The following is a 13586-nucleotide window of genomic DNA, read 5'->3' on the forward strand; positions in this document are numbered from 1 at the left end:
TGCTGCCAGCAATGCAGCTTCTTGCAAACCACCTATTATAATAATGCTAAATACAGCAATCAGGAGGATTCAAGTGACCTTAAGTGATGATTCCAGCAGTTCACTGGTATCCAAGACAGTCATTGAGCACCAATTTCCAGGAAAAGGGTCAGGTTCTGCGGCAATTTTATCACATCACCACAACTATATGTACAGTACATAAGTACCTGGATCATAATAATCAAAAATCTTCACATTTGCGGGTTGCAGGTTTTGCACGTTCATTGCTTGTTTGATGGCAAAGCCTATGTGCACGGTGTCATGAGTGAGCTGCAGAAACACAGCGAAGATAAAACATCATAGAATAGCAATTTTCTCAAATCAGGCTCTGAATATAGATGTCAAAAGGCAGATGTAACAGATTGTAAACTGAGTAAATCTTAGCTCAGAGAAGAGACAAATTAGAGTATATTGTAGAAAATACAAATTAGAGTATCTTGTAGAAGATACAAATTAGAGCATCTTGGAGAAGAACCAAATTAGACTATCTTGGAGAAGAGACAAATTACAGTAGATTGGAGAAGAGACAAATTACAGCATCTTGGAGTAGAGACAAATTACAGTATACTGAAGAAGAGACAAATTACGGTATCTTGGAGAAGAGACAAGTTACAGTATCTTGGAGAAGAGACAAGTTACAGTATCTTGGAGAAGAGACAAGGTACAGTAGCTTGGAAAAGAAACAAAATACAGTATCTTGGAGAAGAGGCAAAATAGAGTATCTTCGAGAAGAGATAAATTACAGTATCTTGGATACAGTATCTTGAAGAAGAGACAAGGTACAGTAGCTTGGAGAAGAAACAAATTACAGTATCTTGGAGAAGAGGCAAATGACAGTATCTTGAGGAAGAGACAAATTATAGTATCTGGAGAAGAGATAAGATTTCTGAGCGTGAAGACATTCATAACTACAGTTCTTTGAGTGGTTTTATAGTGACTCAGGAGCCTTTTAGTCTTGATGTTGTTCTGTGATGGTGTGAGAAGTGGCTATGGCCTGATTTATCCTTAAGGTTGGACAATCTCCTTAAGCTCATTTCCATGGATGTGCCCAGTATAGATTTCAAGGACTAGATGTAATAGGATGCAATTTTTTTAGGTGTCTAAAAAAATCACACCAAATTGCATGTTTGTAACGTGATTTTTTACTAAAAATCGCACATGTAATAGGGTGCAAATTTTAAGGTTAAAAAGGAATTTGCATGCAATTTTTGGCGATTTTTAGTAATGGAAACATGCGATTTTTTGTAAAAAAAATGTGGTTTTTGGTCATGTTTTTATTACTTAGATGCATGCACAGATCAGTGTGATCCGTGCATGCTTCTTTATGAAAAATAAAGAAAGTGTAAAAAAACAAAAAACACATGCAGGTCCCCCCAAAAGTATAACCATCCCTGGGCTCTGTGAGCCGGTCCTGGTTGCAAAAATAATGGGAAAAATTGACCAGGGTTTCCCATATTTAAACAACCAGCACCTGACTTTTGGACCGGTCCTGGTTCCAAAAATATGAGGGACAAAAGAAGTAGGGGTCCCCCGTATTTTTGAAACCAGCAGCGGGCTCCACTAGCCAGGAAGGTGATGCCACATCTGGGAACATTTTTATACATAGGTCCCTGAGGCCAAAGCATCACAAGCCCCCCAACTAGTCACCTCTGGCCGGGGGTTCCCTGGGGGAGTGGGGACCCCTAAAATATCCCAAGGGCCAGGGATGAAGCCTGGGGCTGTCCCCTCCATCTGTGGGCTGCGGATGGAGGGATGATAACTGTGAAAGTGTTAAAAAGAATATTGTCTTTTGTTGTAGAACTATAAGTCCCAGCAAGCCTTCCCCACATGCTGGTACTTGGAGAACCACAATTACCAGCATGCAGGTAATTTAAGGACCCAATGGTACCTGTAGTTCCACAACAAAAGAAATGCCCCAAAAAGAAGAGAGACACACACACATACTTACCTACATCACACACTGCCATTCATGTCCCCTTGTCCAAGTAGAATCCATTAGGGTACCTGTTTTAACAAAAAATATACTTACCAAAAATCCTGTAAAGATCTGTCCTCTTTTATCCATGTAGGCATCCCAGGGGTTAAAAAAAAAATACATTCACCCGGACCAACAACATGTAGAAGTGTATGTGTAAACATACACTTCTACTACACGATTGAGGATCCTCTACCAATAGTAATATCAATAGATGGTCCCGCTAGCCAACCAGGAGCCGCTGCTGCAGCTAGTGATGGGAAACTAGTTCAGTTTGGTGATTAGTTCATTATGAACTAGTTCACTGAAAAGATTAGTTCAGAAGATTAGTTCATCTAGTTCATTTAGTTAATCATTTCACTCACTGACTCTGAGACTGAAAGGAGTGATTAGATTTAGAACTAGTCTAGACTATTACACATAGAGTAGGTATTTCTAATACTAGCTCATTGTAGGAGTTATAATCTTTTTCAAATGATCAGATATGTTTAAAATGTCAGATTTTTTTTATTTTTAAGAAAAGCAATAAGTTATATAGCAACCATGTATCTCTGCAATATTAATCCCATTGTTGGTACTCCTTTTTACTTCATAATATGCAAGTGAAAGACCCAAATCCAGAGTAATGTCATGAGTCTCTTTTATTTTTTTCTGCTTTTAAAATACAGTACTTAAAAGAAAAAATAGTCCCTTTGCCCCACTGTAACAGACCTTAGAGAGAGATAAAGTGGAGATGTTGTAAAGTAACCAATCAGCTTCTGTCATTTATCTTCATCAGTATATAAAGTAACAGACGCTGATTGGTTGCTAGGGGCAACTGCTCTACTTTATGTCACTTGAAGGTTCATAGTACATATCCCCCTATGTCTTGTGTAGAGTAATCAGACCCTACAGGATAGCATGCAGCACTCAGCACTGTGTGTTTAGCTGACTGGGAGTGTAGCTTGTCACCTAATATACTGGGGAATGAATCATGGCTATATGCTGTTCAGTATCAGCTCCATACAATGGATATGCCTGAGCACAGCAGTGCCACACATGGTAGCTTAGAAGTACTGTACTGACTCGTATGGCTGTATGAGTCAGTGAGTCAGTGAACTGATCAGTGAACTGTAATGAATCACTGACTGAACTACTGAACTACTGACTCGTATGGCTGTATGAGTCAGTGAACTGATCAGAGAACTGTAATGAATAACTGACTGAACTACTGAACTACTTGCAAGGAGAATGACTCATGAGTCATCAGGACAATGCAGTTCAATCAGTTCCACAGAGTGAGTCCACTCCATGTCTGAGCACAGCAGTGACCCCTGTGGCAGCAGAGATGTACTGACTCATGAGTATTGCTGAGTGAGAGCTGAATAACAACAGTGCTGCTGCACCTCTACAACACCCAGCAGAAGATTTAGCACAGCAGTATGCACAGGAACCAGTAGTACCAGAAGTAGCAGCAAGTGTTTGGACATCTGGACTAATAGGACAGTGATTATATCACAGAAAAGTGAGCAGCATGACCACACATGCTAACTCACAGTCTCACACAGACACACATAGACTTTGGCTAGGCAGTGCAGATGCTATTTTTTTTATTAGATCTGTATTGCTGGGCTGTGTTGTACTTTTAACTTTCATTTCACAGTATCAGATTCAGGCAGTGAAAATCCAGTGAATGAGACAGTGAGAAGCCTAATGCAGTTGCTGGCTCTATTCTGTCTGTGTCTGACTCCTCCTTCCTGATGAACTAATCTTTGCCAAAGCTGTGAACTGAACGAACTAGTTCACTTTAAAGATTAGTTCATTTTGAACTAATCATTCATGAACTACCCATCACTAGCTGCAGCAGCCGCTTCATAGTTGGCTCTATGTTGCTAGGGTATAGTCAATAGCGGCTTCCCCAGTATACTGAATGGAGACGCTATGCTCCATTCATTACTAGGCTGTGTGACGCTTAATTGATTTAACCGCAAGGGTCAGCATCAATGGGTCAGCCCACAGATGGAGGGGCAGCCCCGGGCTTCATCCCTGGCCCTTGTGTGCTTGGAGGGGTTGGTTGACTAGTTGGGGGGTTTGTGATGCTTTAGCCGCAGGGACCTATATAACAGTGTCCCCTGGCTGTGGCATCACTTCCCTGGCAAGTGGAGCCCGTTGCTGGTTTCATAAATACGTGGGACCCTTACTTCTTTTGTCCCCCATATTTCTGGAACCAGGACCGGTCCAAGAGTCCGGTGCTGGTTGTTTAAATACGGGGAACCCCCAGTCAATTTTTTCCATGTATTTTTGCAACCAGGACTGGCTCAAAGAGCCCGGGCTGGCTATGCTTTTGGGGGAAACCTGCACGTCGTTTTTTTTATTTTTATTTAACCCTTTCTTTACTGTTCCATACAAAAGCATGCACGGATCACACTAATCTGTGCATGCTTCTCCAAAAATTGCCAGTTTAAACCTGGTTTTGTGTGCAAGTGAAAAAATCACATCCTATTACATTTGCGATTTTCATTGTTTTCAATGGGAAAACATCTGGATGCGATTTTTCACTTGCGATTTTTGGTATATGTTCAAAGCTTGCGTTTTTCAACAAAATCGCAAGCTACTACATTTGTCAATTTCAGAAAACGTGCAAATTTTCAATAAAAATCGCACCCTATTACATTTTGCCTCAAGTCTTTATCCAATGAAATGACATGAAATGTTTTTGTATTATATTTCTGGATTTACATTTGTACAGAAGTCGTAATGAATCTGACTTTCTCTTTTTCTTCTGTTTCTTGGTTGGATAAATTAGTTCCAAGTGGGTTTTTCTGGCCTGCTTCATATCTTGTGTGATGTGTGATTAATAGCTCTCACACTATATCCCCTTTCCTGTAGACTTTTATTAGAAGGGTACATTTTTCAATATATTTGGTCATTTTGACAACTACTACTGTATTCATCACAAAAAGTTTTTAGAATTTTCTTTTAATAAAATAATAAAACAAGTTATGTTTTAGATAAAATCATGTCATTATTTTGTTATGTCCCCCCTCCCCTCCATAATGGAATACTTTCCAAATATACAAAGTTATTTTGAGAGAGTGAGTAAATAGGGGAAGGAATGAACAAGAGAAAGAGGTCTTTAAGTTGATAGGAAGACCTGCAGTAATGTTAAAAGTAAATTAGCACTTAATAATTAGCTAAATAAACTATAAGGAATGCCATACGGCATGTTTTGGTGAATAGTAAAGGAAAGAGGAAGAGCTGAGAACTAGCAGACACCAAAGATGAGGTGTGATACTGAGGATTGCATTGTATGCTGGAATGAACAAGGGCCCTCATTCCGAGTTGTTCGCTCACAAGCTGCTTTTAGCAGCATTGCACATGCTAAGCCGCCACCTACTGGGAGTGAATCTTAGCCTCTTAAAATTGCGAACGAAAGATTCGCAATATTGCGACAAGACTTCTCTGTGCAGTTTCTGAGTAGCTCCAGACTTACTCTGCCAGTGCGATCAGTTCAGTGCTTGTCGTTCCTGGTTTGACGTCACAAACACACCCAGCGTTCGCCCAGACACTCCTCCGTTTCTCCGGCCACTCCCGCGTTTTTACCAGAAACGGTAGCGTTTTTTCGCACACGCCCATAAAACGACCAGTTTCCGCCCAAAAACACCCACTTCCTGTCAATCACATTACGATCACCAGAACGAAGAAAAAAGCTTGTAATGCCGTGAGTAAAATACCTAACTGCATAGCAAATTTACTTGGCGCAGTCGCACTGCGGACATTGCGCATGCGCATTAGCGACTTATCACTCCGATGCGACAAAAAAATAACGAGCGAACAACTCGGAATGACCACCAACGAGTGGAGACAATTCATTAGGAGTACTGCAATGAGGGACATCTGCAAACATTTATGAGGCTACCACTTACAGGACTATCAATGATCAATATGGACGTCAATGGAAAGACAGAATAAGAACACAGCGGAGAGAACGATTGCCAATTAGTGGTCATTAAACAACAAATAAAGAAAATAAACATGCCGGTAATATTTACTTACCTTTTCCAAGAAAATTATAACCTTTTCTGGTGTGATTTGTGTATTTTTCACAATAGGGTTTCTCTGTAACTATAGGTAAATAATAAATAAATAGGGAGAGGTATAATTGGAGAGCTATAGCATAACATTGGATGTAGAAATGTACTTAACATCATGTAGAATATAATGAAAAATTCAACATGTCAACTTAGTACTAAATTCCATAAATTAGTTACTCGAAATATTATAAACAGCCACTACTCTGTAATCCCTCTCCCTATTTTAAGGGGCCCACACATGTAGCCTGTATTGGGGCATTTCCCCATTCCATGACATCATGGTCAGGGGATTGGAGAAATCCAACATGTTGAGCAATCTTGATTCACCGATGAGTATCCAAAAAAGGTCGTAATCAGTGAGTTGGGGATTTTTAACATGTTGAATTTCTCCAATTCCCCGACAGAACACTGATCCTTGCTGTCCACCGATTGGAACGTCAGAACGAGGAATCGTGGCACAGATGTATGGCTCACATAGTCTCCAAGATAAAACAATACTACAGTCAAATGGGGTACACATGGAAAGATCCGTGCTTAAATCTATTGCCGGTGCTAGTTTGGCCTGCATGCAGACACAATCTAGCACATCGCTCATTTCACCGCTGGGTGAAAGAGCGCCCCCCACCCCCTCGCTCAGCACACATCGCGCTGTATGCTGAGCAGGGGGGAGATGTGTTCTGAACGTTTGTGCTATATCGCTCAGCACACATCTCTGGGTCCACCTCCCCATGTGTACTGGCCTTCAGACGATAATCACATTTAAGTGAGGTGGGTTGGCAATTAAATTGATTCAATCACTATTTACAGTATTTATCAATGCCATGGCTGCAATGTATCTGATATATTTAGTGTATGGGTTGTTAAAGCTGTTCATGGGGGGATGTTATGTGCTTTAGAAGAGATTAAATTATCAGATTATTTATTAACAGCTTCTAATATAGCACAGCAAATACCGTTGCGCTTTACAATTGGAAATAACAATGATATAACAAAACAATGATATAACAAAACTACGTAATAACAAACAGTCATAGAGGTAGGAAGGTCCTGCTCGCAAGCTTACAATCTATAGGGAAATAGGCATGGATACACAAGGATAGGTGCTATCTATTGCATAGTTGTCCACCATGTTGCAAAGGTTCTTGGTGGGCTGTATGATATGGTCATCAGCAATGATGAACCAGGGTCGAGAGGAAGGATGAGAAGACGTGAGGATATGTGTGGACTGTGCAGAGTGGATGCAATTTGATAGGAAGGTTAATGAAAGTTATGTGGGCGGTTCTGGAATTTGATACGCTTGCCTGGAGAGGTGAGTTTTCAGGGAACGCTTGAAGGTTTGGAGAATAGAGGAGAGTCTTATTGTACGTGGTAGGGCATTCCACAGAGTGGGTGCAGCCCGATGGAAGTCCTGCAATCGTGAGTGGGAGTGAGTAATGAGTGTGGATGAGAGATGCAGATCTTGTGAAGAGCGAAGAGGTTGGGTTGGGGAATATTTTGAGATAAGCGAAGTGATGTACGTTGGTGTAGTTTGGTTAATGGCCATGTGTGTGAGTAAAAGTATTTTATATTGAATATGGTAGAATACAGGTAACCAATGGAGGGACTGACAGAGTGGATCTGCAGACGATAACGTCTAGCGAGGAAGATGAGCCTCGCAGCCACATTCAGAATGGATTGTAGTGGTGAGAGTCTCGTTTTGGGAATACCAGTTAGGAGACTATTGCAATAATCAATGCGGGAGATAATGAGAGCGTGGATTAGAGTTTTAGCAGTGTCTTGTGTAAGGTATGGTCGTATTTTGGATATGTTTTTTAGATGCATGTAACATGATCTTGAGACAGATTGAATGTGGGGAACAAAGGACAGATCAGAATCAAGGATGACACCTAGGCAGCGAGCTTGTGGGGGAGGGTAGATAGTCGAGTTTTCAACAGTGATAGAGATCAGGTTGGTACCTACTATTGGCCGGTGGAAATATAATTAACTCTGTCTTTGAAATATTCAGTTTGAGGTGGTGAGATGTCATCCAGGATGAAATGGCAGAAAGGCATTCAGTGACACGGTCCAGTACAGATAGGGACAAGTCAGGGGAGGATAGGTAGATTTGAGTATAATCTGCGTACAGATGATACTGAAAACCAAAAGAGCTGATTAGTTTACCAAGAGATGAGGTATAGATAGAGAAAAGCAGAGGTCCCAAGACTGAGCCTTGCGGTACTCCAACTGAAAGAGGTAGCGAAGAGGAGGTAGAATCAGAGAAGCGAACACTGGAGGAGCGATTAGATAGGTAAGATAGGAACCAAAAGAGGACTGTGTCTTTAACATAAGTTTCCATTCAATAATGTCTGCGTCATACAGGCTTATACCTGCATGCACTAAATAGAGATCTGAGCAAACAATCTGCAACATTTGCTTTGTGCATTAACACACTACAGTAAAGGGCCCCATACACTAGAACGATAATGCCCGATTTAATACGATTTTGTGAATTTGACCCGATATATCGGATGAAATCTGGTATTTTGGAGGTGTTTCCGATCCGATCCGATGCGCGTTCTCGTGAACATCGGATCAGATCCTCCAGATTCACCGTGTTGCACTAGCGATCATTTCGGACCACGCAGGCATGGCTGGGATCGCACAAGATACATTGTATGCAAAGGGACCGCATATGATGTATCTTGTGTGATCCTGCCGCCCGGGTGGCTGCCGGGGTGATCGCCTGCGACATGAGGGCCGGACATGTTGCATAAGTGTATGGGGCCCTTAAGTGCACAGCCACAAACACACATTTATTTGAATCTGTCACCTAGTGTGCAAAGGTATATTATTTTCAAGTTACTCTGTACAAGTTTATTTCTAAAGACAATGGGCCTAATTCAGACCTGTTCGCTGGACAGCGATATTTGCTGTCCTGCAATCTGGTAGTCACCACCTACAGGAGGAGGGTTTTTTGTGTGTGCTGGTGTGTGATGGCATGTACTGGATAACTGTGGACAGACCAGGACTTACTCACCTGCTGCGATGATTAGGGCCAGAGTTGACGTCATGAATACTCCCACAAAATGCCGGGTCCCTCCTGCGTTTTTCCAGACACTCCCTAAAAGCGGTCAGTTGCCACCCACATACGCCCTCATTCTGTCAATCTTCTTGCGTTCGCCGGTGCGATATGATTTCTCGCACCATCTCATCACTGACCGGTGCTCCCTGTTGCTGAAGACCGTCGCTCCTGCGCATTGTGGTGCATACGTATGCACTGTTCAGGCCTGATCGCCGGATGTGCGAAAACGCACAGCAGTGATCAGTTCTGAATTACCCCCAATATAAGGTTACTTTACAAACGTATCTTAAATTCTGCAGAAATATCACAAATATATTTAACATATTTTAATACAATTGTTTAAAACACACTGCACACAATATATCATTGTGCTTTGTTGCATAGCATTATTTTCAACCTAAGTTCCCTGTATTAAAGTTGATTGAAATGTATTATAATTTAGGGTTGGTTAGTTTAATATAGCACATCAAGTACAGTGGCCCTCATTCCGAGTTGATCGGTCGCAATGCGAATGTAGCAGAGTTACACACGCTAAGCCGCCGCCTACTGGGAGTGTATCTTAGCATCTTAAAAGTGCGACCGAAGTAATCGCAATATTGCGATCACAAACCTCGTAGCAGTTTTAGAGTAGCTTCAGACTTACTCTGCCTGTGCGATCAGTTCAGTGCTTGTCGTTCCTGGTTGACGTCACAAACACACCCAGCGTTCGCCCAGGCACTCCCACCGTTTCTCCGGCCACTCCTGCGTTTTTTCCGGAAACGGCAGCGTTTTCAGCCACACGCCCCTAAAACGCCGTGTTTCCGCCCAGTAACACCCATTTCCTGTCAATCACATTACGATCGCCGGAGCGATGAAAAAGCAGTGAGTAAAAATACTATCTTCATAGCAAAGATACTTGGCGCAGTCGCAGTGCGAATATTGCGCATGCGCACTAAGCGGAATTTCACTGCGATGCGATGAAAAATACAGAGCGAACAACTCGGAATGAGGGCCAGTGTTCATAATTGTTTTGCATAATCTTCACACGTTACATTATTTCATGTTTCTTTGTAGTCACATGTTATACAGGTGGATTTAGTGCCGCATCACTGACTAAACTGCTGGCCGTGTGACATTTCTGTGCATTTAGGTTATTTCCAGGACAAAGTCTGTGAAGAATTTACTGTAGACAACCCAGGAGCAGGTCATATGTGGAATCCTTTAATGCCTCAAGTTATTTATTCATTTGTTAGAGGATGAACCAGGGCTGTTTCAAGCCAATTTGGCTCCCAGTGCAAGATTTCAAAATGTGCCCCCCCATAGATCGAAAAAGCAAGCAAGCGCCTAAGGCGGCGCGCTCCCGGCAAGGGTGTGTGGCCTCATTAAAATGGGCATGGCCTCATCTGATCTCATCATCATGGCCACCACAGGAAATAAAAAGTCTCCATTTTACACATTGCGGCCAGGCACGTGTCCCCATTTTACACATTGCGGCAGGCACGTGTTCCCATTTTACATATTGCGGCAGGCACGTGTTCCCATTTTACACATTGCGGCAGGCACGTGTTCCCATTTTACATATTGCGGCAGGCACGTGTCCCCATTTTACACATTGCGGCAGGCACGTGTTCCCATTTTACATATTGCGGCAGGCACGTGTTCCCATTTTACACATTGCGGCAGGCACGTGTCCCCATTTTACACATTGCGGCAGGCACATGTCCCCATTTTACCCATTGCGGCAGGCACGTGTCCCCATTTTACACATTGCGGCACGCACGTGTCCCCATTTTGTGTCCCCATTTTACACAGTATGGCAGTCAAGAGTCCCCATTTTACACAGTACGGCAGGCACATGTCCCCATTTTATACAGTACGGCAGGCAAGTGTCCCCATTTTACACAGTATGGTAGGCAAGAGTCCCCATTTTACACAGTACGGCAGGCAATAGTCCCCATTTTACACAGTATGCGGGCACGAGTCCCCATTTTACACATTGCGGCAGGCAGGTGTCCCCATTTTACACAGTACAGCAGGCAATAGTCCCCATTTTACACAGTACGGCAGGCAATAGTACCCATTTTACACAGTATGCAGGCCCGAGTCCCCATTTTACACATTGCGGCAGGCAGGTGTCCCCATTTTACACAGTACGGCAGGCAATAGTCCCCATTTTACACAGTACGGCAGGCAATAGTCCCCATTTTACACAGTATTGCAGGCAAGTGTCCCCATTTTTACACAGTATTGCAGGCAAGTGTCCCCATTTTACACAGTATTGCAGGCAAGTGTCCCCATTTTACACAGTAGTGCAGGCAAGTGTCCCCATTTTTACACAGTATTGCAGGCAAGTGTCCCCATTTTACACAGTATTGCAGGCAAGTGTCCCCATTTTACACAGTATTGCAGGCAAGTGTCCCCATTTTTACACAGTATTGCAGGCAAGTGTCCCCATTTTTACACGGTATTGCAGGCAAGTGTCCCCATTTTACACAGTATTGCAGGCAAGTGTCCCCATTTTACACAGTACCGCAACGGCAGGCAAGTGTCAAGTGGGGAGAGAGAGAGAGAATACTTACAAACAGTATGAAGTGGCTCTTCCCGCTCTTCGGCCCACGCCGGTTGCCTCCTCCTTCCAGCTGGCTCCCCCTCCACTTGTCATCGGTACTCCTGTTTGGGGGGCGGAGTTTCGCGGAATGACGCGATTGCGTCGTGACGTCACAACGCAATTGCGTCATTGCTCGAATCTCCGCCCCCCGAACAGGAGTACTCTGGAAGGAGGAGGGGGAAAAGGACCTGCAAAGTGCCGCGGCGGGCGCCCCGTGCGGTTGCACGGCTCGCCTGCCGCTAGAAACGGCACTGGGATGAACCCTCTTTTTCGAGGATAAATAGGAATTTTACATTGCTATCACCAATACAGAGCTTTGGGCCTAATTCATGTTTGTACACGAATGTAAATGGTATTGCTAATGCTATTCACTAGGCTATTGAACTGCTAATGTTAGCAAGTCAAGCTGTCACCCAGAAATGAAAACTCATTCGCAACTGCGTACACATTTGTGACCTATATGCAAAAACTAGGATCATCAGAGCTAAGGGTTGCTCTATGGCTACACAGACTGGACAGAGCAATAGCGACCCAGATGCCATGTTTTTGCACATACGAGATTGCAGCTGTCAGCAAATACCCCCTATCCCCCAAAAACTGCCATGACACGCCTGCATTTTCCCAACAACTTCCCATAAACTTCCCATTAACACCTCCAAACGGCCACTTCCTGTCAATCACTTATATACAAAATCCTCATTGCAAGTGAGATTACAACGGCACCCTCGCGTTTGCGCATTGCAATTGCAGCACACGCAGTCTCCCGATAATCAGCCATTGCATACAAACATAAATTAGGCCCTTTCGCTCTACACACAATAATAAATATTGTTTATTTCTATAAGTGAATTCTATTGTGCCAAAATATTATCACCTTACCTTTTTCACACTGGCTGTACTTGCAGTGAATCCAGACAGTAATTCCACTTCTACCAGTATCATATTAGACTCATTTCTTTCACCTGTATAACTACAAAAAGGATTCCATTTCAGTAGAGTTTGTTCAAGACAGCACCTAAAATGCTTTTGTCAACAGTCGGGGCCGGATTAAGCCTTGGGGGAGCCAAGGGCGCTTATGACAAGGCAGCCCCAGGGCAGGGGTGTATATTAGATTGTGCATACCTCCCAACATGACCCATTCTAGAAGGGACAAAATGCTCTGCTCCTGGACTTCCATCTTAATATATGATTGGCGTCACCTGTGTTGAACTATTTCATTTATACTAAAGGTATTTCAACACAAAAGAGGAGGGGATTCTGGGATCCCAGGGTCACTCTGGTTGGGAAGCTCCTTTGGTAAATTATGAAACCTGATACTCCTCTGCCTGCACTGTATACTGCCCTCACATTCTGGCTGTCTGGTTCTGCCGCTGCACAAGAGAAAGAGTTAGTAATGTCAGTGTGCTCCAGCCAGGGGCCCCCTGACAGAGAGGAGCCTGGGATACATTATCTTCTGTGTCCCACCCTTATTCTGCCTATGTCCATGGTTGCTAATGTGTTGAAGAGAGATTCATTTTGTTATAACACTGTGCATAGACTTTCAACAGGCACATTTTAAGGAGGCTCTTTCTAATTCTGCACTCCCAAAAGGGTTGTAACTTAGCATGTTCGGCATATAGGAGAAGAACACAATGGGCAAATTGCTTCTTTTCAACCTCAATTACTATGTTACTATGTTACAATGTTACTATGTAGCAATCAATGAAAGCTAGAATCTGATTGGTTGCTATGTTCAACCACTCTACCAGTCCTATTTTGAAGGGTTGAAGCATCTCCATCTTAATCACAACACTGGGGTTTGTTTTAATAGGGGGTTAGTGCATCTTGAGTCATTAAGTGTCCTGTTTGCTC

At 43.0% G+C, this 13586-nt stretch overlaps 1 protein-coding gene across 3 annotated transcripts in view; it reads right to left on the bottom strand.

Annotated features, from left to right (window-relative positions):
* Nucleotides 1-13586, bottom strand: part of LOC135056653 (alpha-2-macroglobulin-like protein 1) — a 342531-nt gene that overhangs the window by 15617 nt on the left and 313328 nt on the right. For all 3 annotated transcript variants that reach the window (XM_063962097.1, XM_063962096.1, XM_063962098.1), the window contains 3 exons: nucleotides 12615-12705; nucleotides 6050-6118; nucleotides 207-309 (listed from right to left, as the gene is read on the bottom strand). In XM_063962097.1, coding sequence (XP_063818167.1) covers nucleotides 207-309; nucleotides 6050-6118; nucleotides 12615-12705 — 263 coding nt within the window. The remainder of the gene's footprint in view (nucleotides 1-206; nucleotides 310-6049; nucleotides 6119-12614; nucleotides 12706-13586) is intronic.

This window comes from Pseudophryne corroboree, chromosome 3 (assembly GCF_028390025.1).
Source record: "Pseudophryne corroboree isolate aPseCor3 chromosome 3, aPseCor3.hap2, whole genome shotgun sequence".
NCBI lineage: Eukaryota > Metazoa > Chordata > Amphibia > Anura > Myobatrachidae > Pseudophryne > Pseudophryne corroboree.